The sequence below is a fragment of the Rhincodon typus genome, chromosome 19 (assembly GCF_021869965.1).
Source record: "Rhincodon typus isolate 14 chromosome 19, sRhiTyp1.1, whole genome shotgun sequence".
Lineage (NCBI taxonomy): Eukaryota > Metazoa > Chordata > Chondrichthyes > Orectolobiformes > Rhincodontidae > Rhincodon > Rhincodon typus.
In genome coordinates, this window is record NC_063350.1 from 523132 (window position 1) to 548638 (window position 25507).

Below are 25507 nucleotides of genomic sequence, written 5' to 3' on the forward strand. Positions count from 1 at the left end.
CCTAATTGTACTTTTACCCCACTTTCTGTTTAAATGTCTATAGAAGATTTTGGGGTTCTTTATGTTGGCTGCCAGTCTTTTATCATACTCCCTCTTTATTTCTCTTATCTGCTTTTCATTGCCATCTATGTTCATCTATATTGGTTCTATTTTCTACCTGATATTGGTCATGAGCGCACTTTCTTCTTTATCATCATTTGTACCTCTGTGGTAACTTTTGAAACTCTAATACCACAACGGATGTGTGGCTCCAGTTTTCAAACCAGCCAAGTGGATTGTGAAAACCTGCAGGAATCTGCCACTGTAAATGTGTCAGTTGCATCATTCCTCAGTATAGATTGTGATTTCATTAGTAATAGGTGTTTCTCACTACGTCCTGATAACATGGCGTGAAAATTCATTGCTCGTAAAGTTACAGGCTTTACGTTACCAGGGGTTTTTCAATGTTATGGAATAGTAGAAAATGATGCTTGTAAACAATTTTAAATTATTGCATATTCTTCAACTACTTATCGTGCTCTGGAGGTTGGTGTGTGTTTACCCCATTCTCTGTTTTTAGTTTTACTTTAACAACTATACCCGCGGAAGTATGTCTATCACTTTTTTGTAGTTATCAACTCGCTGTGCTCTTTGCTGGTCTTGCACTGAATGCTTTTGATTTCTTCTGTCTGAATATTATTTTCACTCAAATTTCTGTGTGGTATAACCTGAATTGCTAGCCTTTGGATCTGTGTCCAATCACTAGCACCTTTCATGCCTTCTAATAGACTATACAGTAAAACTTCCAAGTGGATTTGACTGATGTTTTCCCCTTTTATATGACCACTCTTGTTTTGGGTTTTCAGGAATAGGTATCTATTATTGAACAGCCAGGAACTGAATGAACTTGCTGCAATCTCACTCAAAGCTAACATTCCTGAGGTGGAAGCAGTTGTTAACACTGACAGGTAAGTACACTTATACATGTAACGATGGGCCATTACAATGCTTAAAGTAGAAATACGCGTCCATTAATTCTGTCATAACTTAAATTCTGTCGAGCAATATACTCTGATTCTAAATTAAAATGCAGTTTGATTAAAAACTAGTTAGGCAAACTGCCCGGTTTAGGAGAGTATCTAGCTTACTGAGGATAATGGCTTCACTATCTAGCCAAGTGACAGGTGCTTTTTTAAACTCTTCCGTTGAATCTTGTAACAGCAGTGGTTGATGATCTGCAGTCAGGAGGTGAGCCACTTGTCAAAATACTGGCCTTGGTATGGTTAGTTCATTTCAGCATCACCTTCGAATATTCTCTCTCCCCAACTTTGGATTTTCATGGTTTGGCAATGACTGTGGCAAGAACGCATGAGGAGGAGGGTTTTTTCTTTCTCAAGGTAGTCGTTATTACCTCTGTATCTGGCATGAATGGTACCTGCTGCCATCAGTCTAAACTGGATTTTATTTATGATCATAGTCTACTTGGCCTACATCTCATTGGAGAGGACAGTTTTGACTGGTGTGGGGAGGTTGCTGGAAATGGGAGAATAGTATCAAGATGGTGTGGAAGCAGATAAGAATTTGCAGCGTAGTTGGTCTTGGTCACCTGTGTATGTTTGCCATTGGACTATATGGTCAGTTACTGTGTTAGCCACAAAAAAGTCTGCAATTCCCTGGGTTTTCAGCCTGGTGTCTCTCATTTTTGAAGCAGGTCCAATTCTCCATAAACTTACTGTTTTGTGACATTCTGTGAAGTCATAAAATAATAAATGGAAGATGCAGTTGGAAAATCTAAACTCTGGATGCAGGAATGAGTACTTCACTCCATATTTCTAACTTTGTGGCATTTGAAGTGCTCTTTTACAGCGATATTGTCCCTACCTTTTGAACCAGAATGCCCAGGTTCGAGACCACCTGCTCCAGATTGTCATAAAATATCTGAGCTGGTTTATTAAAAATACCTACAGCATTTGATACAATAATGGAAAGCCTGTTTGTAAAATTAACTGATCCAGGTTAACTAATTGGTCACCTTCTGGCAGTATTAAATGGTAGTCTATGTCCAGTGAATGAATAAATTAAATCAGCCAAGTATCCAAAACTGTTCTTTCCCAGGATGTACTGCCCAATTTACTCAGTATTGTGGCTGCACCATCCAGGCAACACCCAACAGATAAACTGAATGTTACTTGCATATGTGAAGGTTTTTTCTTATTAGTCAATGGGATGAGGGTGTCACTGGCTAGGCAGCATTTATTGCCCAGAGGGCAGTTGAGAGTCCACCACATTGCTGTGGGTCTGGAGTCACATGTAGGCCAGACCAGGTGAGGTTGGCAGTTTCCTTCCCTAAAGTTCATTAGTGAACCAGATGGGTTTTTCCGACAATCGGCCATGGATTCACAGTCATCATTAGACTCTTAATTCCAGAAATTTATTGAATTCAAATTCCACCATATGCCATGGTGTGATTCGAACCCGGGCCCCAGAATGTTATCTGGGTCTCTGGATTAGCAGTCCAATGATAATACCCCTAGGTCATCACCAGTGGGAAGACTCCCTCTTTAAAGCTTCAATAGCACTAACTGTGTGAAGCAGTGTGCTCTGATTTTTAAACTGAAATTATGTGAGCAAAGAGTTAGAATCATGTTTTTCTGTTTTCATAGAACCTTGATTTGTGATGGGAAGAAAGGACTTCTGACAAGATTATTACAAGTGATGAAGAAAGAACCTGCAGAATCCTCCTTCAGGTAGGTTTCCTGTTACCTCCCGAAACCTCTAGTATCTTTTTCTCAGAAGCTGGTGAATTTACGACTCTTTCCATTTCCCAGTGATCGTATAGAACATCTCTTGCCATCTCTCTTCTCTTGTGTTGCCACTAATGGGTATTGGATTGATGAGTCTATAATTATGTCTCTGGTCTTGTTTGGTTTTGAAATTAGTCTTAAGGGACTCTCCCTGATTATTAAGTGGCCAAGGGGCTCAATGAGAACTGGTTCCATCATTTTTATCATCCTTGGATGGATATCCAGACCAAGAGCTCCTCAATTTTGAACTGTTCTGTTTCTCCAGGGTGACATTAAATATTTTAATGTTTAATAACTCTTCAAAAGCAGGTAGTTTACATCTGACTATAACCATCAGGTGGAGGACTATAGATTGATGGAAAATAAGTTGCTGAGAGTGGAGCCAACTGCTATAAGTAATAAATACCAATCTCTGATTCCTGTCCATGCCAAGCACGTAGTTTAGGATAAATTTGTATTGTGTTTGTTGTAGAATGTGCATCGAAAATGAGGTCCTGAAGCTTAGTAAAAGCTGAGAGTTTTTGACTTCAGTATTTAAGTGCAGACTGTGAACATGATGGCCTCGATCCTCCAATTGCAGAGTTATTTTGTTATGGCTGAGGTGACGGTGTGTTACAAATGCAAATTTTTACTCTGTAGTACGTTGAACTGGTGGTAAAGTGCACACTTAATTCATGGTTAGATGGGCCAGTGCTAGCAGAATGTATATTGCCTACATAACCAGACCCAATAGATGATCCACTTTTGGGAAGATGAAGCAGGCAATTGCTTGGGATTAAACTAACTGAATTGTTAAAATTGATACTCATTCCTGGCAGGTTCTGGCAGGCAAGAGCAGTTGAGAGTTTTCTACGAGGAGTGACTTCTTATGCTGACCAGATGTTTCTTTTGAAACGTGGCCTGCTGGAGGTAAGGCTATGTTCGTCAAAGTTTAAGTGGCAAAATAGTCAAGCCAGCCACCTACTGGAGAGTGAGAATTTTAGTTTGCAAAATGAGGTCGTTTTCTGAAGAAGGGTCTAGGCCCGAAACGTCAGCTTTCCTGCTCCTCTGATGCTGTTTGGCCTGCTGTGTTCATCCAGCTCTACACCTTATCTCAAAGTAATTCTACATGTCTACACTCTGAAAATGTTTAAATTTGCCTCTTGCTCACAGAACATAGAACAAAGAACAGTACAGCACAGCACAGGCCCTTCGGCCCACGAAGTTGTGCCGAACTTTTACCCTAATCCTAAGGTCTATCTAACCTCCACTCCTACCTTATACTATCAAACATATGCCTACCTAATAGCTGCTTAAATGCCCCTCATGAGGCCAACTCCACTACCCTCTCTGGCAATGCATTCCACGCCCCTACCACTCTGAGTAAAGAACCTACCTCTGATGTCTCCCCTGTATCTATCTCCACTTCACTTTTTAAAACTATGTCCCCTTTCCACCCTAGGAAAAAGTCTCTGGCTGTCCACTCTATCTATACCTCTGATCATTTTGTACACCTCTATCAAGTCACCTCTCATCTTTCGTTCTTTTAAAGAGAAAAGCCCTAGCGCACTCAACCTTTCCTCATGAAACCTTCCCTCCATTCCAGGAAACACCCTGGTAAATCTTCTCTGCACCATTTCCAACGTTTCCACATCTTTCCTGTAATGAGGCGACCAGAACTGGACACAATACTCCAGATGTGGCCGAACCAGGCTATTGTATAGCTGGAGCATAAGTTCACGGCTCTTGAACTCAATCCCTCTATTAATGAAAGCTAACACACCATACGCCTTCTTAACAACTCTATCCACCTGGGTGGCAGCTTTCAGGGAACTGTGGTCATGATCCCAGAGATCCCTCTGCTCCTCCGCACTGCCAAGAATCTTTCCATTAACCCTGTATTCTGCTTCCAAGTTTGTCCTTCCAAAATGAATCACCTCACACTTTTCAGGGTTAAACTCCATCTGCCACTTCTCAGCCCAGCTCTGCATCCTATCAATGTCCCTTTGTAACCTCGAACAGCCCTCCGCACCGTCCACAGCGCAACCCACCTTTGTATTGTCCGCGAACTTACTAATCCACCCTTCCACTCCTTCATCCAAATCACTTACAAAAATCACAAATAGAAGAGGACCCAGAACAGATCCTTGTGGTATACCACTCGTAACTGAGCACCATCTTGAATATTTTCTGTCCACTACTACCTTTTGTCTTCTAAGTGTCAGCCAATTCTGAACCCAATCTGCCACATTTCCCCCTATCCCTTGCCTCCTTACCTTCTGCATGAGCCTACCATGGGGATGCTTATCAAACGCCTTACTTAAATCCACGTATACCACATCCACTGCTCTACCTTCATCCACGTGTTTGGCCACCTCTTCAAAGAATTCAATAAGGTTTGTGAGGCATGATCTACCCCTCTCAAATCCACGCTGACTATCATGAATCAAACTGTGCCTTTCCAAGTGAGCATAAATCCTATCTCTCAGGACCCTTTCCAATAATTTGCCCACCACTGAAGTAAGACTAACTGGTCTGTAATTTCTGGGGTTATCCCTATTCCCTTTTTTGAACAAGGGAATGACATTTGCCTCTCTCCAATCTTCCGGCACTATACCCGTGGACAGTGAGGACATAAAGATCATCGCCAAAAGGCCTGCAATCTCTTCCCTCGCTTCCCATAGAATCCTTTGATAAATCCCATCAGGCCCGGGGGACTTATCTATCTTCAAGTTCCTCAAAATTCCTAGCACATCTTCCTTACTAACATCGACCTCCTGTAGCCTACCGACCTGTTTCACACTGTCCTCCCCACAACCAGGTCCCTCTCAGTTGTGAATACCGAAGAAAAGTATTCATTAAGGACTTCTCCTATCTCTTTAGGCTCCGTGCACAAATTCCCTTTTACAATCCTTGATCGGCCCTACCCTTTCTCTGGTCATTCTCTTATTCCTCACGTATGTGTAAAAACCCTTGGAGTTTTTCTTGATCCTATCTGCCAAGGTTTTCTTGTGCCCCCTTTTTGCTCTCCTAAGCCCTTTCTTCAGCTCCTTCCTGGATAACTTGTATCCCTGTAGAGCCTTTTCAGTTCCTTGTTTCCTAAACCTTACATAAGCGTCCTTCTTCCTCTTAACCAGTCGTTCGACCTCTCTTGAGAACCAAGGCTCCTTCACTCGACTACATCTTCCCTGCCTGCTGGGGACAAACATGTTGAGCAAACGCAGTATGCATTCCTTAAACAATCTCCACATTTCAATAGCGCTCTTTGACAGCATCTGTTCCCATCTTATGTTACCCAGTTCTTGCCTAACAGAATTGTAATTACCCTTCCCCCAATTATAAACCTTACCCTGCTGTATGTACCCATCCTTTTCCATGACTATTGTAAAAGTAAGAGTTATAATCGCTACTACCAAAATGCTCTCCTACCAACAGGTCTAACACTTGGCCCGGTTCATTGCCAAGCACCAAATCTAAAGTGGCCTCTCCCTCATGTTGGTCTATCTACATACTGTGTCAGGAATTCTTCCTGAACGCACTGGACAAAATCCGCTCCATCTCAACTATTACAACTAAGAAGTTTCCAATCAATATTTGGAAAGTTGAAGTCACCCATGACTACAACCCTGTGACTGCTGCACCTTTCCAGTATCTGCCTCCTAATCCGCTCCCCTACTTCTCTGCAAGTTTTAGGGGGTCTATAAAAAAAACCCCAACAAAGTGACTGCTCCTTTCTTGTTCCTGACCTCAACCCAAACTGACTGTGTAGACACATCATTGTCGAACTGCCTTTCAGTAGCTGCTATACTAGCCCTGACTAGCAATACTGCTCCGCCGCCTCTTTTTCCACCCTCCCTATTTCTTTTAAAGCATCTGAATCCCGGAACTTCCAACAACCATTCCTGTCCCTGAGTTACCCAAGTTTCTGTAATGGCCGCAACATCGTAGTTCCAAGTCCTGACCCATGCTCTAAGTTCATCTGCCTTATTTCTGATACTTCTAGCACTGAAGTAGACACACCTCAAACCATCTCCGTGTCCACAATTACGCTCCATCGACCGCATTTCTTTATTAACAACCTCACTCCCTGTTGTGTCTGTTGGAAGGCTGAATACCTTATCCTCTGAATTACAAATCCGGTTCCCGACCCCCTGCCAATCTCGTTTAAACCGTCCCGTATAGCTCGAGCTATGGAGTTTGTTTTTATTTTTGTTGCCGAGTAGGGTGTGGTATCACTGGATATGTATGGGTTAGGAGGGTTTTGCTGCCATGTACTGCAGGGCAGGGGAGTTAGTGTGGCCGCTTGGTTGATGCACCCTCCTACACCATCAGGAGAAAGAGAGACTGAAGTCCTCACTCCTGTCCTACAGTAGCGTAAGCGTCCGCCAAATGGTGGCCAAACAGCTCTGTCGGATGTGAAAAATGCCTGCTGCTTTTGAGGGGGAGAAAAACCTGAAGAGAACCAGTGGATGAATAGGTATCATTTTTTAAAATCTTTTGAATGTGTCAACATTTATTGTTGCTTAATTCTACTTAATGTAGTGTGGAAAAGAATAGTTTCCTAACTTGACATGTAATACCAGAGTTGGCCACTCTTGGATTGAGAATTGCAAAATTAAGTACGCAGTGAAGCTCCCAGCTTGCTGCTTTACTCCCCTGCACTCAAATTCAACAGGCCTGTAGCCAGTATTCTACTCTCACTACACATCCTTGTGGCCTCAGCAGTGAGATGCTGATTTGTGTAATGCACTGTACGACTGGAGCAGGAATGAAGCTGTCATCCATGGTTCCCATGAGATAGGTCCGAACAATGAATAAACTGGGAGGAGACCATTATTATTTCAAGTTCAGCTGATCAGAACTATTCCACAGGTGAAAGGGCAGTGTCTAACCAGAGAATCCAATATCAATTTATTTTTAAAATTCAATAAAAGTCCAAAAATGAATTCCTTGAAAACTGAAATAAAACTTTGGGATTATATGTTTGAATGTTTGTAGGTAAATGTTCAGGACTCGGTTTCAGAATAACAGTGTAATTGCCATTAAGGCCATTGAAAGTCAATGCCTTGCAAAGAATTTAAAATCTCATATGTTTATTTTTGCAGCACATTCTTTTCTGCATTATTGACAGTGAGTGTAAATCAAGGGATGTATTGCAAAGTTACTTTGACCTTTTGGGTGAGCTGATGAAATTCAACATTGATGCCTTCAAGAGGTTTAATAAATATGTAAACACAGAAGAGAAGGTGAGTTGTGATATAGTGAGCTGCACAGCTTAATCATCAAATGAGCCTCTGTCTAATGTACATTTACTAGTCTAGCAAGTATTTTTAAATAAGGATTTTGGAAGGTGGGTTGTATGTCATCCATCAATAAAAATGATCATGAAGCTGGGATGATCAATGAAACCCCAGCTGAAGATGGTGCCCCACCATTTGTCCTAACTCTGGACTCCGGCAATGTGTTCAAAAGTTTGTGAAAGGATAAGAGAGTTGTGGCAATACAAACCAGTACTGTCACGCTCCAGGTATCACCAGGCACAAACTAGAAGGCACAAAAAATAAAATCTTGCCTTTTTTGGATTGGTTGATTGCTCTTGACACATGAAGGCCAAATGATTGATTTCAGAGATTTTTTTGATAGGTGCTATCAAATATCCCCAGGATCAGCAGCAAGGCTGGGGGTTGGGTGCAAAAGTGACTGGATGGAAGGAGGTCGTTGGGGGGAAGCAATGAAAGGCAGAGATCATGGTCTGAAGTCTAAGTCCAGAAGGCTGTAAGTGCCTAAATGGGGTGCTGTTCTTCCCGCTTGCATTTAACTCCACTGGAACGAGGTATCAGACCGAAGGACAAAGGTGTGAGCAGAAGACAAGACACGGGTGAAATGGCAAGTGACCCAAAGGTTGGGATCACTCTTACAGACTGAGTGGTGTTCCAAAGCAATCACAGTCTGCATTAAGCCTCCTTGCTGAAAAGGAGGCTGTATTGTGAGCAGTGAATACAATCAATGAGTTTGAAAAAAGTACAGGTGAAATGCTGCTTCACTTGAAAGGAGTGTTTGAGGCCTTAGATGTGAGGTTAGGTTTGAAATGACAAGTGTTACAGCTGTGTTTGCTTGGGAAATTACTATAATAGAGTGACGAGATGTTGAGTGGAAGATGTATTTGGTGGAATTGGCAAAGGATGATCAATGTGGATGCCAAGAGGAGCCCTTTTGTTGTACTGGGAGGCAAGGAAAGAGATGAGGGCAGACATTTGTTGGGCTGGTATCCTCAATTGAGGGAAAAGAAATATGATACACACCATTTTTGAAGAGGGCATCATCAGAACTGATCTAATGGGAAGATAGAAACTGCAGAATGGAATTAAGGCTTTAAGCAGGGTGTGAGGAAGGGTAGTGGGGGTAAATGTGGGAGTCATGGGTTTGTTTACAAACTTGAATAGGCAGCCTTTCCCTAGAATAGACCTGGAGAAGTCACAGAAGGGAAGAGAGATGGACCAGATAAAGGTGAGAGAAGGTTGGGAATTGGATGCAAAATTGGCTTAATTTTTCCAACAAGAGCAGTGGTACTAAAACAGTATTTGTTCTTGTATTAGTTCATGGGACGTGGGTACTGCTGACCGGGCCACAATTTGTCTGTAATTGCCCAAAGGGCAGTTTCGGTTCAACCACATTGCTGTGGGTCTGGAGTCCCATGTCGGCCTGGTCATGATTGCAGATTTCCTTCAGTAAAGAACTAGCTAGGGTTTTATGGCAGTCACTAGTTACATGGTTGCCATTTTGCTTCAATTTTCAACATCATCTGTGGTGAGATTTGGAGCCAAGTCCAGAACATTAGCCTAAGATTCTGGATTACAAATTCTGTGACATTACCATTCTGGTTAGATGCACAAAATCAACAGACATCCAATTCAGTAGTAAGGGTGTTTTGTTGCAGTTGTACAGAGTTTTGCTGATACTGTAGCTGGAGCATTGTGTGCCATTTTGGTCTCCTATCTGAGGAAGGATGTTCTGGCTAAGGAGGGAGTACAATGAAGATTTACAGACTGACACCTCAGATGGCAGTTCTGACGTATGACGTAAGACTGGATCTGTTAGGATTATATTGACTAGAATTTGGAAGAATAAGGAGGGATCTCATAGAAACCTACAAAGTTCTAACAGAGCTAGATGTGGGCAAGATGGTCTCAACTGGGGTATCCGGAACCAGTGGTCACAGGGGTCAGCCATGTAAGACTGAGATGAGAAGAAACTTCTTCACTCAGAGTGGTGAACCTGTGGAATTCTCTATCAATGAAAGCAACTTAGGCCGAAATGTTGAATGTTTCAAGGAGGAGTTAGATATTGTTCTCAAGGCTAAAGGGATCAAAGCCTATGGAGAAGAAGGTACTGAGTTGGATGATCAACAGGATCGTATTTAATGGTGAAGCAAACTTGAAAAGCTGAATAGTCTACTCCTGTTTTTCTGCTTCTGTGACCTAAATAGAGGAGATGGGGATGCAGGGTCTTTCTAAATGAGAAGTCAGTTGCCAGAGTGCACAGTTTTAATGTGATTGTAAAGGATTGAAGGGGGCATGAGAGAACACTTTCAGAGTGGATGGGTTGGTATCTGGAATTTGCTGCCTGGTTTGATGGCGGCTGAAACACACTACTCATTTGAAAACAACCTGAATCTGGAAATGAAGTGCAGTAACCTGCAAGGCCATGGACTAGGTGCTAGAAGGTGAGATTAGAATGGATGACTAGCTTTATTTTGGCCACACAGATGCGATGAGCTGAAGGTCTGTTTCTGTGCCATTAGTTTTCTGTAGGACTGGAACAAGGAATTTTCCACAAAGTCAGCAAAAAGATAGATATAACTAGGGCCCATGAATGTCTGTATGACCACACCATTTATTTGGAGAAAACAGAATAAGTTGAAAGAGAAATTGTTCAATGGGACAACAAGCTAAGCCACATGGAGGTGATGACGGTTACTGGTGACTGTTCAGGCCTCCGTTTTGGCAGAAACAGATGTTTGAACTATCCAAGTGGGTGATGGAGGTGTTGAGGGATTGAACCTCCATAATGAAGAGGAAGCCTGTATTTTACCACCTATATGACTGTATATTAATCTATTCCCAAATGATCCATTTCAGAACTTAATAACATTCATCAAAGCTTACAGCAAATCACAATGCCGTCTTTCTTATTCAGTTTCAGATATTTTTGAATCAGATCAACAGTTCTTTAGTGGATTCCAACATGCTGGTTCGCTGCATTGTGTTGTCCTTGGACCGATTTGAGAGTCAAACAGATGCAGTAAAAGGTATAACGATGCAAACAATGGAGAAGTGGAAGTAATTCCACATTGGAGGAGAGAATTTTGTTTGTTCCCTCAAAATAAACATGATGGTATAAATTTTTCAACAGCTGACAAATCTACAGGCATGGATTTTGGTCACTCACTATATCACAATCTCAGATGTAGCGTGCAGAAAATATATTTTTGAGTGATAAGTGCCCTTGAATCTTCAAAGCACCAAATGAAATCTGTGAATGGGAGTCAAGCTCCTCATTTGTGCCACTGCACACAAGTCATGACTGCTGGACGACAGAGCCCAAACCAGTTTTTCCCATCTCTTCTGCTCCATTACTAATGATCCTTAAGATTTTCCTGGTGGGCTTCTTGAACTTGCTATCTCGAAACTGGAATAATCTTATTATGTAAATCCTAATATCCTCTAGTTTAATGCAGGTGGCAGGTGATAAAAAGGTGGAACTTAGGTGATTGCTAAATCTTTTGAGTGACTCTGATTTCAATGACCTGTGGTGTCTTGGCCTGCAGTTTAGTTGTTTGCATTGATCTGGTGGGACTACAATCATGTATGTTGCTCAAAAAATTTAAACTTACTGAATTAGCTATGAACTGACGTTTGTGACGGTGACTGGTTTGCAATTTCTCTTGATCTTTGTGGGATAGGTGTGGGAATGCAGTTACCCTCTGATCATTCTAAGCACTATTTTCTACTTAGTTGCAGAAGTGATTTCCCAATGCTGCCTGCTGTCCTACATCTCCCGTGTGGAAAACAGACTCTCGTTTCTTTTCCGGCTAATTAATATTATTCAAGTACAGACACTCACCCAGGTAAGATTAAATCTTTTAGGAATTATTTATTTTCTGTCTAAGCTTACATTTTTACTTCTGCCAATTCTCCTACATGTTGAAACCATGTTGTTTACAGATAATTATACTTGTCTTTTGAAGTAAACTAAGGTATGACGTAGCGTCTAACCTCCTGATTTAACCCACCTTCCAAGACCCCTGTCTCTATTTACCTGCTATTGGTTCAAAAATCCACAAGTTATCCTTCCTCAATGTTGAGGATGTGTCTACATTCCATTTTCGTTGATGTAATGTTCCTTTTTTTAAAGTTACACTCTGAATGCAGTCTGAATTTTTGGATTGTTTTGAATATTTTTAATGGAGCCAACTTGAAAGCTGATGAATTATTTTAAATCTAAGTTTGATAAGTGCCCTACACATACTTACCAGTGCTAGGAGCAATTGCACTCCATGAGTTATGGTAAGCCTGTAACTGCATTTCAAATCATGATTTATGACTGTGTCACAGAGCAACAAATCCACAATGGACAATTACCTGATAATGTTGTTAAGTTTGAAGGGAAATACCCTTATCTCCAGGAAGAAAATCCCGAGCACTGGGGATGGGGGAAAAAATACCTGTTATACCACCATCTTTGAATAGAAACAGGTCTCATTTGTAATGTTATAGATGGGTTCATTGGAGCTCTCTACATAGCACAATAATGATTGAACATGTAATTGCCCACGTTTTGCAGCAGTCAGGACAGTGAAATTGTTTATCATCATTACTTCTCTGAAACTGAACAGCTGCTGGAGCCTCCAGATATGTACTGTTAAAAATGATGTATGGCTTTTGTATATTAAGGGGAAGATATGATTAGGCATTTGTAGAGTTTTATTTGTGAACTTGAGGCTGTGGTGTCAACATCTGGAGGACTAGGTTTTTTCTAATTCATTCATTCATGGGATGTGGGGGAATCACTGGTTAGGTTAGTATTTATTGCCCACCCCTAAGTTCCCTTGAGAAAATACTGGCAGGCTGTCTGTTTGAATGGCTGCTATCCTGGGTATGTAGGCACATCCACAATGCTGTTAGAAAGGGAGCATGAGAGGATTTTGACCCAGCAACAACATAAGAATGCCAATTATAGTTCTAGGTTAGGTTGTTGGATGGCTTGGAGGAGGACCGACAGTGGTGGTGCATGCATCTGATGCCCTTGCCTTCTAGGTAGTAGATGTCATAGGAATCAAAGGTACTGTTGAAGAAGCCTTGATGTGTTAAAGCAATGCATCTTTTGAATGGTGCACAGTATTGGCACTGTGCATTAGTGGTGAAGGAAGTGACTATTAAAGGTGCTAAATGAGGTGTTGATCAATGGGTTGCTTTGTCCTGGATGGTGTCAAGCTTATTGCATTGTTGGACCTGTGCTCATCCAGGCAAGTGGAGAGCATTTTGCCACAGCCCTGAAGACTTGTATCTTGAAGATGGTGGACAGTCTTTTGGGGAGTCAGTGCATGAGTTGCTTATTGTAAAATTCCTATCCTCTGACCTATTATTGTAGTCCCATATTTGTGTGGATTGTCCAGTTTAGTTTCTGATCAATGGTAACCCCCAGGATGTTGATAGTGGAGAATTTAACAATAGTAACACTATTTAATGTCATGTCAGAGATTATCATTGTCTGGCACTTGTCTGCTCAAAACTTGATATTGTCCAGCTCTTACTGCATTTGAGCATGAACTGCTTCAGTATCTGAGGAGTCATGACTGGTGCTGGATGTTGTGCAATCAGCAAACACCACCCCCTTCTAGTCTTGTGATGGAGGGAACGTAGGAGATGAAGCAGCTGAAGATGGTTAGGCCTGGGACACTATCCTGAGGAACTCTTTGTTCTTTCGGTGCTGAGTTAACTGATTCAACAACTACAAATATCTACCGCTGTTGAGGTTGGTTGGCTCGCCGAACTGGTTTCTTGTTTCGCAGATGTTTCGTTGATGTTTCATTACCGTGCTGGGTAACATCCTCAGTGCAGCCTCCGATGAAGCGTCGGTGTGTTTTCCCACCTGGTTTTTAAACTCTGGGGTCCGTTGAGATGGATTGCCTCCCTTCCGGTTTTCCTTCGTAGTGGAATGTATATGGGGTCGAGTTCAATGTGTTTATTAATAGCATGCTTTGTGGAGGGCCAGGCTTCTAGGAATTCTCGTGCCTGTCTCTGCTTTGCTTGTCCCAGGATTTTGATGTTGTCCCAGTAGAAATGATGGTTCTCCTTGTCCATGTGGATTGAGATGAGTGAGTACTAGTCGTGTCTTTTTGTAGCCAGTAGGTATTCATGTACTCTTGTTGTTAGTTTCCTTCCTGTTTGTCCGATGTAGTGTTTCTCGCAGTCACTGCGGGGGATCTTGTAGATGACATTGGTCCTGTCCATGGCGGGGAGTGGGTCTTTAGTTCGGGTGAGCAGTTGTCGTAGGGTTGATGTGGGCTTGTGTGCCACTCTGATGCCCAGTGGCCGTAGGAGTCTTGTGGTGAGTTCTGATGTGTTCCTGATGTAGGGTAGTGTGATGAGTGTGTTGGGGCGTGTAGTATCTTTCTGATGTTGTTTGTGTAGGCATCTTCTGACCCAGTTTTTTGGACATCCATTATCCTTGAAAACCTGGAAGAGGAATTCTTCTTCCTCTTGGCATAGTTCCATGTTGCTGCAGTGTGTTGTTGCCCTTTTAAATAGTGTTGCACGCAGCTTCGTTTGTGTGTGCTGGGATGGTTATGTTGAAGTTCAGTACCTGATCTGTGTGTGTGGCTTTTCGATGTACTTTCATTTGGAGTTCCCCATTTGTCTTGCGCTCTACCATGACGTCCAGGAATGGGAGCTGTTTGTTCTTCTCCCCTCTGAATCTTATTCCAGTGAGGGTGTTGTTTATAAGTTTGTGTGTCTCCTCTAATTTGGTCCATTTAACGATGACGAAGGTGTCGTCCACGTAGCGTATCCATAGTTTTGGTTGGATTTGCGGGAGGGCCGTCCTTTCTAGTCTTTGCATCACTGCTTCTGCTATGAGTCTGGAGATGGTGATCCCCTGGGTGTCCCGTTGATTTGCTCGTATGTTTGGCCGTTGAAAGTGGAATGGGTGGTGAGGCATAGGTCCAATAGTTTGAGCATGTTGTCCTTGGATGGTTTCACTGGGGTCATGCTCTTGTTCCAGTAGTGTTGTCATTGTTTCCCTTGCTGGTGGTATGTCTGTGATGTGAATAGGGCAGTGACATCAAATGATATCATGGTCTCTTTGTCTTCAGTCCTAATGTCTTTGATGGAGTTGAGGAATTCTTGGCCTGAGTGGATAGAGTGGGGTGACTTGTGACTAGGTGCCTGAGTCTCCTTTGTAGTTCCTTGGCTAATCTGTGTGATGAAGTGCCTGGTAGGGAGACTATTGGTCTGAGGGGTACTTCCGGCTTGTGCACTTTAGGGAGGCCGTAGAATCGGGGTGTGTTGGTTCCTTCTTCGGGTTTTGTTCTTGAGAAGTCTGCTTTGTTGATCTGTCCTGTTCAAGTCTTTAACGTGTAGAGGATTTTGTTGCCTAGTTGCGGTGTTGGTTTAGTTTGTACTGGCCGGTATGTGTTCTCGTCGGTTAGCAGTGCTTGTACCTTGGAGATGTAGTCCCTTTTATTCAGTATTACTTGTCATGCGCCCTTTGTCTGCGGGTAGTATTGTGATGGTCTTGTCCTTCTTTAATCCTTCCAGGGCCTGTCTTTCCCGTGTGTTGAGGGTGTTGAGTTCGCTCCTTCTGGTTAGTGTCGGGATTACTGTCTGTCTTATCGTTTGTTGTGTTTCTTCGTTGATATTGTTGGTCTTTAGTGTGGCTAGGAATTCCGTTTTGTTGGCGTCCCTGTAGTTGTAGTTCAGTCCTCGGGTGAGAACAGCTTTTTCCGTGTCTGTCAGTTTTCTGTCGGAGAGGTTCCTTATCCATGTGTCTGTTCTGTTGTTGTCATTTTTGTGGGTAAGTGTGGTTAGCTTGTCTTGCAGGGTCTGTCTTTTCTTGGCTCTTGTGGGCTGTCGGCTGATGTTGATGGCTCATTCCATGTCAGTTGTCCAGTATTGATTGGTAGCTTCCAGGAATAATGTTTTTTTGGCGCATAATTTTTCTGTTGTAATTATGTGCCAAAAAACATTATTCCTGGAAAACAATAGAAATTATGCGCCAAAATTCCTCTTCCAGGTTTTCAAGGATAATGGATGTCCAAAAAACTGGGTCAGAAGATGCCTACATGAACAACATCAGAAAGATACTACATACCCCGACACACTCGTCACACTACCCTACGTCAGGAACGTGTCCGAACTCACCACAAGACTCCTACGACTGCTGGGCATCAGAGTGGCACACAAGCCCACTTCAACCCTACAACAACTGCTCAGCTGAACTAAAGACCCATTCCCCGCCATGGACAGGACCAATGTCATCTACAAGATCCCCCGCAGTGACTGTGAGAAACACTATGTCGGACAAACAAACAGGAAGGAAACTAACAACAAGAGTACATGAACACCAACTGGCTACAAAAAGATACGACCAGTACTCACTCATCTCAATCCACATGGACAAGGATAACCATCATTTCTACTGGGACAAGCTAGGCAGAGACAGGCACGAGAGTTCCTAGAAGCCTGGCACTCCATGAAGCATGCTATTAATAAACATATTGAACTCTACCCCACGTACATGCCACTACAAAGGAAAACCGGAAATGAGGCAATCCATCTCAACAGACCCCAGAGTTCAAAAACCAGGCAGGAAAACACACCGTTTCATCAGAGGCTGCACTGAGGATGTTACCCAGCATGGTAACGAAATGTCTGCGAAACAAGAAACCAGCTCGGCACCCACAACTCGAGCTACAAATCTACTCCAAAATCTTCCACTGTGTTGGGTGCAAATCCAACCAGTGGAGTGTTTTCACCCTAATTTCCATTGACTCTGGTTTTGCTAGGGCTTATGCAATACTCATTTGAATACTGCCTTGATATCAAGGTCAGTAATTTTCACGATCCCTCTGGAGTTCAGCTGTCTTTGTCCATATTTTTACCAAAGCTGTAATTAGGTCAGGAACTGAGTAGCTTAGCTGGAACCCAAACTAAGCACTGGTGACAAAAACAAAGTTGCTGGAAAAGCTCAGCCCATCTGGCGGCATCTGCGAAGAAGAAAATCAGGGTTAACGTTTTGGGTCCGTTGACCTTTGCTCAGAACTGATGCTATAACTGGGTTCTGAGGCAGGGTCACCGGACCCGAAACGTTAGCTCTGTGTTTTTTTCCTTTGCAGATGCTGCCAGACCTGCTGAGCTCTTCCAGCAACTTTGTTTTTGTTCCGTAATTGGCTGGGTTGCATTTATCCTGCTTTTTATAAATAGAACATAACTGGGCAATTTGCAAATTGTTGGGTAGATTAAACAGCATCGTCAGTGTGAGTACAGACTTCATCTGAGGGGATCAGAGGCTGAGTGAGTATTAGCCTTTCCAAGCTTAGTTTTAGAGGTTATCAGATAGCAACCTTTAAGCTAAAATAGCTTAATTAAGAGAGGCTGTTGCATGATAGTGGCATTCCCATTCAAACACTTCAATCCCTTGTCTAACTGAGATGCTGATCACTGTAGCTGAGAAGTGACTGAGCATTTCCATGTAAGAAAGGAAGGAGGGAGTCTTGTGACAATGGTAGTGTCCCTGCTTCTTGGCCAGAAGATCTGGGTTCAAGTTTAACATAGTACCTATAGCTGATAATTCGGTTCAAAGTTGGAACTCCGTGCAAAGGGGATATGAGGTTTGCTGTGAGAAATAGGCTCAAGAGCAAGCCGTGAGCTAGGCAGGATGGGGAATTAAAACACACAGATCGAGAGCCCTACCTGCAGAGACACCAGCGGTGGAGTGGCATCAACCACAGTGACATGACTGCAGAGAAAGCAGCTGATTGGTGAATATTTCTAGTCTTTAAATGAAAAGGGAAGGACTGCAATTTGTGTTTAGTCTGTTCTTCTCTCAAAAATATTTTAAGTATAAGATTTATACTGATGTTTTTCTATTCATTTGTGGGATGTGGGTGTTGCTGGCTGGCCAATACTTCTTACCCATCCCTAGTTGATTTGAGAGGGTGGTGGTGAGCTGCCTTCTTGAACCGCTGCAGTCCTCCTGCTGTGGGTTGACTCAATGCTATTAGGGGAGGGAATTCCACGATTTTGACCCAGTGACAGTGAAGTAGGGAGTGGGGAGTATTCCATCACACTCCTGACTTGTGCCTTGTGGATTGTTGACAGGTTTTCAGGAAGTGAGTTACTCGCCACAGTATACCTAGCTTCTGGCCTGCTGTTGCAGCCATTGTGTTTATATGGTGAATCCAGTTCGGTTTCTGGTCAGTTATAATCCCCAGGATGTTGATAGTGGGAGATTCAGTGATGGTAACACCATTGAATGTCAAGGTGTGATGGTTAGATTGTCTCTTATTGACGACCATAGCCTGGCATTTGTGTGGCGTGAATGTCACTTGCCACTGGTCAGCCCAAGCCTGGATATTGTCCAGATTTTGTTGCATTGGAATATGGATTACTTCAGTATCTAAGGAGTCACGAACGATGCTGAACATTGTGCAATCATCGGCAAACATTCCCACTTCTGACCTTATGATGGAGAGAAGGTCATTGTTGAGGCAGCTGAAGATGGTTGGGCCGAGGATACTACCCTGAGGAACTCCTGCAGAGATGTCCTGGAGCTGAGATGGCTGAACTCCAACAACTATGACCATCTTCCTATGTGTCAGGTATAACTCCAACTATCGGAGAGTTTGCCCCCTGATACCCATTGATTCCAGTTTTGCTAGGGCTCCTTGATGCCACACTCAGTCGAATGCAGCCTTGATATCAAGGGCTGTCACTCTCACCTCACCTCTGGAATTCAACTCTTTTGTCCATGTGTTGAACCAAGGCTGTAATGAGGTCAGGAGCTGAGTGGCCCTGGCAGAACCCAAACTGGGCGTCACTGAGCAGGTTATTGCTGAGCAGGTGCTGCTTGATAGCACTGTTGATGACACCTTCCGTCACTTTACTGATGATCGAGAGGAGACTGATGGGGCGGTAATTGGCTGGATTGGATTTGTCGTGCTCTTTGTGTACAGGACATACTTGGGCAATTTTCCACATTGTTGGGTAGATGCCACTGTTGTAACTGTACTGGAACAGCTTGGCTAGGGGAGCGGCAAGTTCTGGAGCACAAGTCTTCAGTACTATTGCTGGAATGTTGTCAGGGCCACACCTTTGCAGTATCCAGTGTCTCCAGTTGTTTCTTGAAATCATGTGGAGTGAATCGAATTGGCTGAAGACTGGTATCTGTAATGCTGGGGACCACTGGAGGAGGTGGAGTTGGATTAGCCACTTGGCACTTCTGGCTGAAGATTGCTGCGAATACTTCAGCCTCATCCTTTGCACTGATGTGCTGGGCTCTCCCATCATTTAGGATGGGGATATTTGTGGAGCCACCACCTCTAGTGAGTTGTATAATTGTCCACCACCATTCGCGACTGGATGTGGCAAGACTGCAAAGCTTAATATTGGTTGTGGGATCGTTTAGCTCTGTCTATCACTTGCTGTTTTCGCTGTTTGGTGGCTTTACCAGGTTGATACCTCATCTTCAGGTATGCCTGGTGCTGCTCCTGGCATACCCTCCTGTACTCCATTGAACTCGGGTTGATCCCCTGGCTTGATGGTAATGGTTGAGTGGGGGATATGCTGGGCCATGGGGTTACAGATTGTGCTGGAGCACAATTCTGCTGCTGTTCATGGTTCATAGCACCTCATGGATGCCCAGTCTTAAGTTGCTAGTTCTGTTCAAAGTCTGTCCCATTTAGCACGGTGATCGTGCCACACAACGTGATGAAAGTTGTTCTCAATGTAAAGGCGGGATTTCGTCTCCACAAGGACTGTGCGTTGGTCACTCTTACCGATACTGTCATGGACAGGTGCATCTGCAGCTGGCCGATTTCGTGAGGATGAGGTCAAGTATGTTTTTCCCTCTTGGTTCCCTCACCACCTGCTGCAGACCCAGTCTAGCAGCTATGTCCTTTAGGACCCGACCAGCTCGATCAGTAGTACTGCTGCCGAGCCACTCTTGGTGGTGGACCTTGAAACTCCCCTACCCAGAGTACATTTTGCGCCCTTACCATCCTCAGTGTTTCGTCTAAGTGTTGCTCAACATTGAGGAGTACTGATTCATCAGCTGAGGGAGGATGTTATGTGATAATCAGCAGGTGGTTTCCTTGTCCATGTTTAACCTGATGCCATGAGACTTCATGGGGTCCAGAGTCAATGTTGAGGACTCCCAGAACAACGCCCTCCCGACTGTGGAGCCACCTCTGCTGGGACTGTCCTGCCAGTGGGACAGGACATATCCAGTGATGGTGGTGCCTGAGACATTGTCTGTAAGGTATGATTCTGAGCATACAACTATGTTGGGCTGTTACTTAACTAGTCTGTGAGACAGCTCTCCCAGATGTTAGTGAGGAGGACTGTGCAGGGTCTACAGGGCTGTTTCTGTTCTTGTCTTTTCCAGTGCCTAGGTCGATGCCAGGTGATCTGTCTAGTTTCATTTCTTTGAGACTCTAGCGATTTGTACAGCTGAGTGGCTTGCTAGGTCATTTCAGAGGGCAGTTGAGAGTTAACCACATTGCTGTGGAGTCACATGTAGGCCAGATCAAGTGAGGGTGACAGATTTCCTTCCCTGAAGGACATTAGTGAACCAGATGGGTTTTTCTGACAATCAGCAATGATTTAAGGTGATCAGTAGATTCTTAATTCCAGATTCTCTCTCTCTAATTAGCGAATTCCACCATCTGCCGTGATGGGCTTCGAAGCCAGGTCCTCAAGACGTTAGCTGGGCTTCTTGATTAATAGTCTAGCGATAATACCACAAGGCCATTGCCTACCCCTACAGTTTTTTTTATGTAAAACTGTAATTTTGAAGAGATAAAGCAATACTGATTGCATGATGGCTGATATGTTGCTGTTGCAGCTTGTGGAAAGTGCAACTTCGGATCTCAGTTGAGGAACTGAAGTCCAAGCTGCGGACGTTGTCATGTCAGGTAAGGGGAAGTTAACTGGACACTTGGCTACAGGAGGCAGTTGTGTCTCTCAGATGAGGTAATTCAAATTTGGCCCATAATCAGGGACAGGAGGGTGTGACTATAAGTAAGACAGGTATGGGGGAGTAGGTAGTGTTCGAGGAGTCTTGGTCATTGCACTTGTCCAAAAGTTGAAGTTCTTTAAAGATGTGTGGACAAGAATAGCAACTGTAGGAAGGATAAATGAATTGACCACAGAATCGTGGTATAGAGAGCCATTCAAGTAGGTGGAGGAAATGGGAGTCTAGTCGTGATAGGCATTCTGAGTGTGTGATACCTTGAGGCTGTGTTGCCGGCTGGGTGCCAGAGTTAGAACGTAGCGCAGTACAGGTCCTTCGGCCCACGATGTTGTGCTGACCTGTTATCCTACTCTAAGATCAAACTAACCTGCATACCCTTCATTTTACTATCATCCATGTGCCTATCCAAGAGTCACTGAAATGTCCCTAATGTATCTGACTCCACTACCACTGCTGGCAGTGCATTCCACACGCCCACCACTCTGTGTGAAGAATCTACCTCTGACATCTCCCCTATACCTTCCTCCAATCACCTTAAAATTATGCCCCCTCGTAATAGTCATTTCTGCCCTGGGAAAAAGTCTCTGGCTTTTCACTCTATCTATGCCTCTCATCATCTTGTACACCTCTATCAAGTCACCTCTCATCCTTCTTCGATCCAATGAGAAAAGCCCTAGCTCCCTCAACCTTTCCTCATAAGACCTGCTCTCCATTCCAGGCAGCATCCTGGTAAATCCCCTCTGCACCTCTCAAGCTCCCACATTTTTCCTATAATGAGGTGACCAGACCTAGATACAATATTCCAAGTGTGGTCTAACCAGGGATTTATAGAGCTGCAGCATAACCTCACGGTTCTTAAACTCAATTCCCCTGCCAATGAAAGCCAAAACACTCTATCCCTTCTTAAGACCTTATCAACTTGGGTGGCAACTTTGAGGGATCTAAGGACGTGGATCCCAAGATCCCTCTGTTCCTCCACACTGCCGAGAATCCTGCCATTAACCCTGTATTCTGCATTCAAATTTGACCTTCCAAAATGAATCACTTCACACTTTTCTGGTTTGAATTCCATCTGCCACTTCTTTGCCCAGCTCTGCATCCTGTCAGTGTCCCATTTCAACCTACAACAACCCTCCATGCTGTCTACAACTCCACCAACCTTCGTGTCATTGGCAAACTTATTAACCCACCCTTCCTCATCAAAGTCATTTATAAAGATCGCAAAGACCAGAGGTCCCAGAGCAGATCCCTGCGGAACACCCTGGTCACCAAACGCCAGGCTGAATACTTTCCATCTACTACCATCCTCTGTCTTCTATTGGACAGTCAAGTCTGTATCCAGACAGCCAAATTTCCCTGAATCCCATGCCTCCTTACTTTCTGAATGAGCCTACCATGGTGAACCTTATCAAATGCCTTGCTTAAATTAATATACACCACATCCAGTGCTCTATCTTCATCAATGTGTTTAGTCACATTCTCAAAGAATTCAGTAAGGCTTGTGAGGGCATGAACTACCCCCCCTCAACGCCGTGCTGACTATTTCTAATCAAACTATGCTTTTCCAAATAATCAAAGATACTATCTCTGTGAATCCTCTCCAGTAATTTGCCCACCACAGAAGAATGACTGACTGGTCTGTAATTCCCAGGATTATCCCTATTCCCTTTCTTGAACAAGGGAATAACATCTGCCACCCTCCAGTCATCTGGTACTACTCCAGTGGACAGTGAGGATACAAAGATCATTACCAAAAGGGCAGCAGTCTCTTCCCTCGCTTCCTGTAGCAACTTTGGGTACATCCCATCTGGCCCAGGGGACTTATCTATTCTCATGTTTTTCAAATTTTCCAGTATGTCCTCCTTCCTAACATCAACCTGTTCGAGCATATCTGCCTGTTTCACGCTGTCCTCACAAACCACAAGGTCCCTCTCACTGGTGAATACTGAAGCAAAGTATTCATTAAGGAACTCCCCTACCTCTTCTGACTCCGCGCACAAGTTCTCTCCACTATCCCTGATTGGCTCTACCCTCGCTCTGGCCATCCCTTGTTCCTCACATAAGTAAAAAACGCCAAGGCGTTCAATTAATCCTACCTCCGGATGCTTTTTCATGCCCCTTCCTTCTAGCTTTCCTCAGTCTATTTTTCAGTTCCTCCCTGGCTACCTTGTAACCCTCTGGAGCCCTGTCCGATCCTTGCTTCCTCCTTCCTCTTGACGAGATGTTCCACATGTCTTGTCATCCAAGGTTCCTTCACCTTACCATCCCTTCCCTACCTCAGTGGGAGAAACCTATCCACTCATAGCAAGTGCTCCTCTAACAACCTCCAAGTTTCTGTCATGCATATCCCTGAGAACATCTGATCCCAATTAATGCTCCGCAGTTCCTGCCTATTAGCATTGTAATTCCCCATCCCCAATTAAATACTTGCCCATACCGTCTGCTCCTGTCCCTCTACATGACTATTGTAAAGGTCAGGGAGTTGTGATCGCTATCACCGAAATGCTTTCTCACCAAGAGATCTGACACCTGACCTGGTTCGTTGCCAAGCACCAACTCCAATATGACCTCCTCTGTAGTTGGCCTATCTACATACTGAGTCAGAAATCCTTCCTGGACACACCTGACAAAATCTGCTCTATCCAAACTATTTGCACTTAGGAGGTTCCAGTCGATCTTAGGGAAGTTGAAGTCACCCATGACAACAACCCTATTACTTTGGCACCTTTCCAAAATCTACCTCCCAATTTGTTCCTCAGTGTCTCTGTTGCTATTGGGAGGGTCTACAGAAAACTCCCAATAAAGTGACTGCTCCTTTCCTGTTTCTGACTTCCACCCATACTGACTCAGTGGAGAAACCCTCCTCCACTACCTCCCTTTCTGCAGCTGTGATACCATCCCTGATTAGCAATGCCACTCACCCACCTCTTTTACCTCCCTCCCTATTTCTTTTGAAACATCTAAACCCCAGAACATCCAACTACCATTCCTGACCCTGTGATATCCAAGTCTCCGTAATGGCCGCAACATCGTCTCTCCAAGTACTGATCCATGCTCTATGTTCATCACGCTTATTCCTGACACTACTTGCGTTAAAAGAGATACGCTTCAACCCGTCACACTGACTGCAACTTTGCCCTACCAACTGTCTGTCCTTCTTCACAGACTCTCTATCTGTCTGTACACCAGCTACTCCATCCTCTGTGTAGCTCCGGTTCCCATCCCCCTGCCAAACTAGTTTAAACCCTCCCGCCAGGATATTGGTGCCCCTCCAGTTCAGGTGCAACCCGCCCTTCTTGTACAGGTCCCACCTTCCCCAGAAGATATCCCAATGATCCACTTATCTGAAGCCCTCCCTCCTACACCAGCTCTGTAGCCACGTATTCAGCTGCACTCGCTCTATATTCCTAGCCTCAGTAGCCAGTGATTATCCTGAGATTACTACTCTGCTCATCCTGCCTTTTAGCTTCCGACCTAACTCCCTATATTCATTTTTCAGATCCTCATCCCTTTTTGTAACTGTGTCATTGGTACCAATGTGTCCCACAACTTCTGGCTGCTCACCCTCCCCCTTAAGAATCCTGTAGACTCGATCTAGGACATGCCTAACCCTGGCACCTGGGAGGCAACATACCATCAGGGAGTCTCGTTTGCAACTACAGAATCTCCTCTCTGTTCCCCAACCATTGAATCTTCTATCACTATCACGCTCCTATTCTCCACCCTTCCCATCTGAGCCACAGAGCCAGGCTCAATGCCAGAGACCTGGCCGCCCCAACAGTATCCAAAGTGGTATACTTATTATTGAGGGGAATGGCCACAGGCGATCCCTGCATTATCCGCCTATTCCCTTTCCCTCTTCTGACGGTCACCCAGCTACCTTTTATCCTGTAACTTGGGTGACTGCCTCCTGAATGATCCGGGGTTCATCCAGCTCCAGTTCCAGTTCCCTGTGAGGAGCTGGAGTTGGGCGCACTTTTCGCGGGTGAAGTCAGCAGGGACACTAGTTGTGACTCTTACCTCCCACATCCTACAAGAGGAGCATGCAACTGCCCTAGCTTCCATCCCCTCTGCTCTAGATTGCCTAAAGAGAAAGAAAAACAAAATAGCTCACCTTACCAATCCTCCACACAGTCTCTTTTTTTGGTTAGAGGAAGAGCATGGGTGGGAGACACTACACGTCTAGTGTTTCGGGTTTAGCCCTTGCCTGACTATATTAGTTCATTTACCAGCAGTCCCCATGTCTGCATTTTCTCCTGCTCGGCCTTCACTCTGCCTATTCACGAGGCAGGTTCTTATACCGAAACCTTACCTTCCTGGCGCTGCCCTGGCTCTCACTCTCATGACTCCCGCCACTGAATTAGTTAAGGCCATCATGTCAGGGTGTAGTCTGCAGCTGAATTTTACAGCTTTTGTTTTGTGTAGTGTAATATAATTCATGCTATTGTGGATGAGGGTAAAGCGGTTGATGTGGTGTATATGGATTTCAGTAA

The 25507-nt window shown here is 44.1% G+C and overlaps 1 protein-coding gene across 1 annotated transcript in view; it reads left to right on the forward strand.

Moving 5' to 3' along the window:
- The window catches only part of LOC109920094 (short transient receptor potential channel 4-associated protein), a 119270-nt gene that overhangs the window by 79945 nt on the left and 13818 nt on the right, over nt 1-25507 (forward strand). The window contains exons 13-18 of the mRNA XM_048608494.1: nt 846-947; nt 2643-2726; nt 3602-3692; nt 7868-8008; nt 10959-11070; nt 11777-11889. Of these exons, the coding sequence (XP_048464451.1) occupies nt 846-947; nt 2643-2726; nt 3602-3692; nt 7868-8008; nt 10959-11070; nt 11777-11889 (643 nt within the window). The remainder of the gene's footprint in view (nt 1-845; nt 948-2642; nt 2727-3601; nt 3693-7867; nt 8009-10958; nt 11071-11776; nt 11890-25507) is intronic.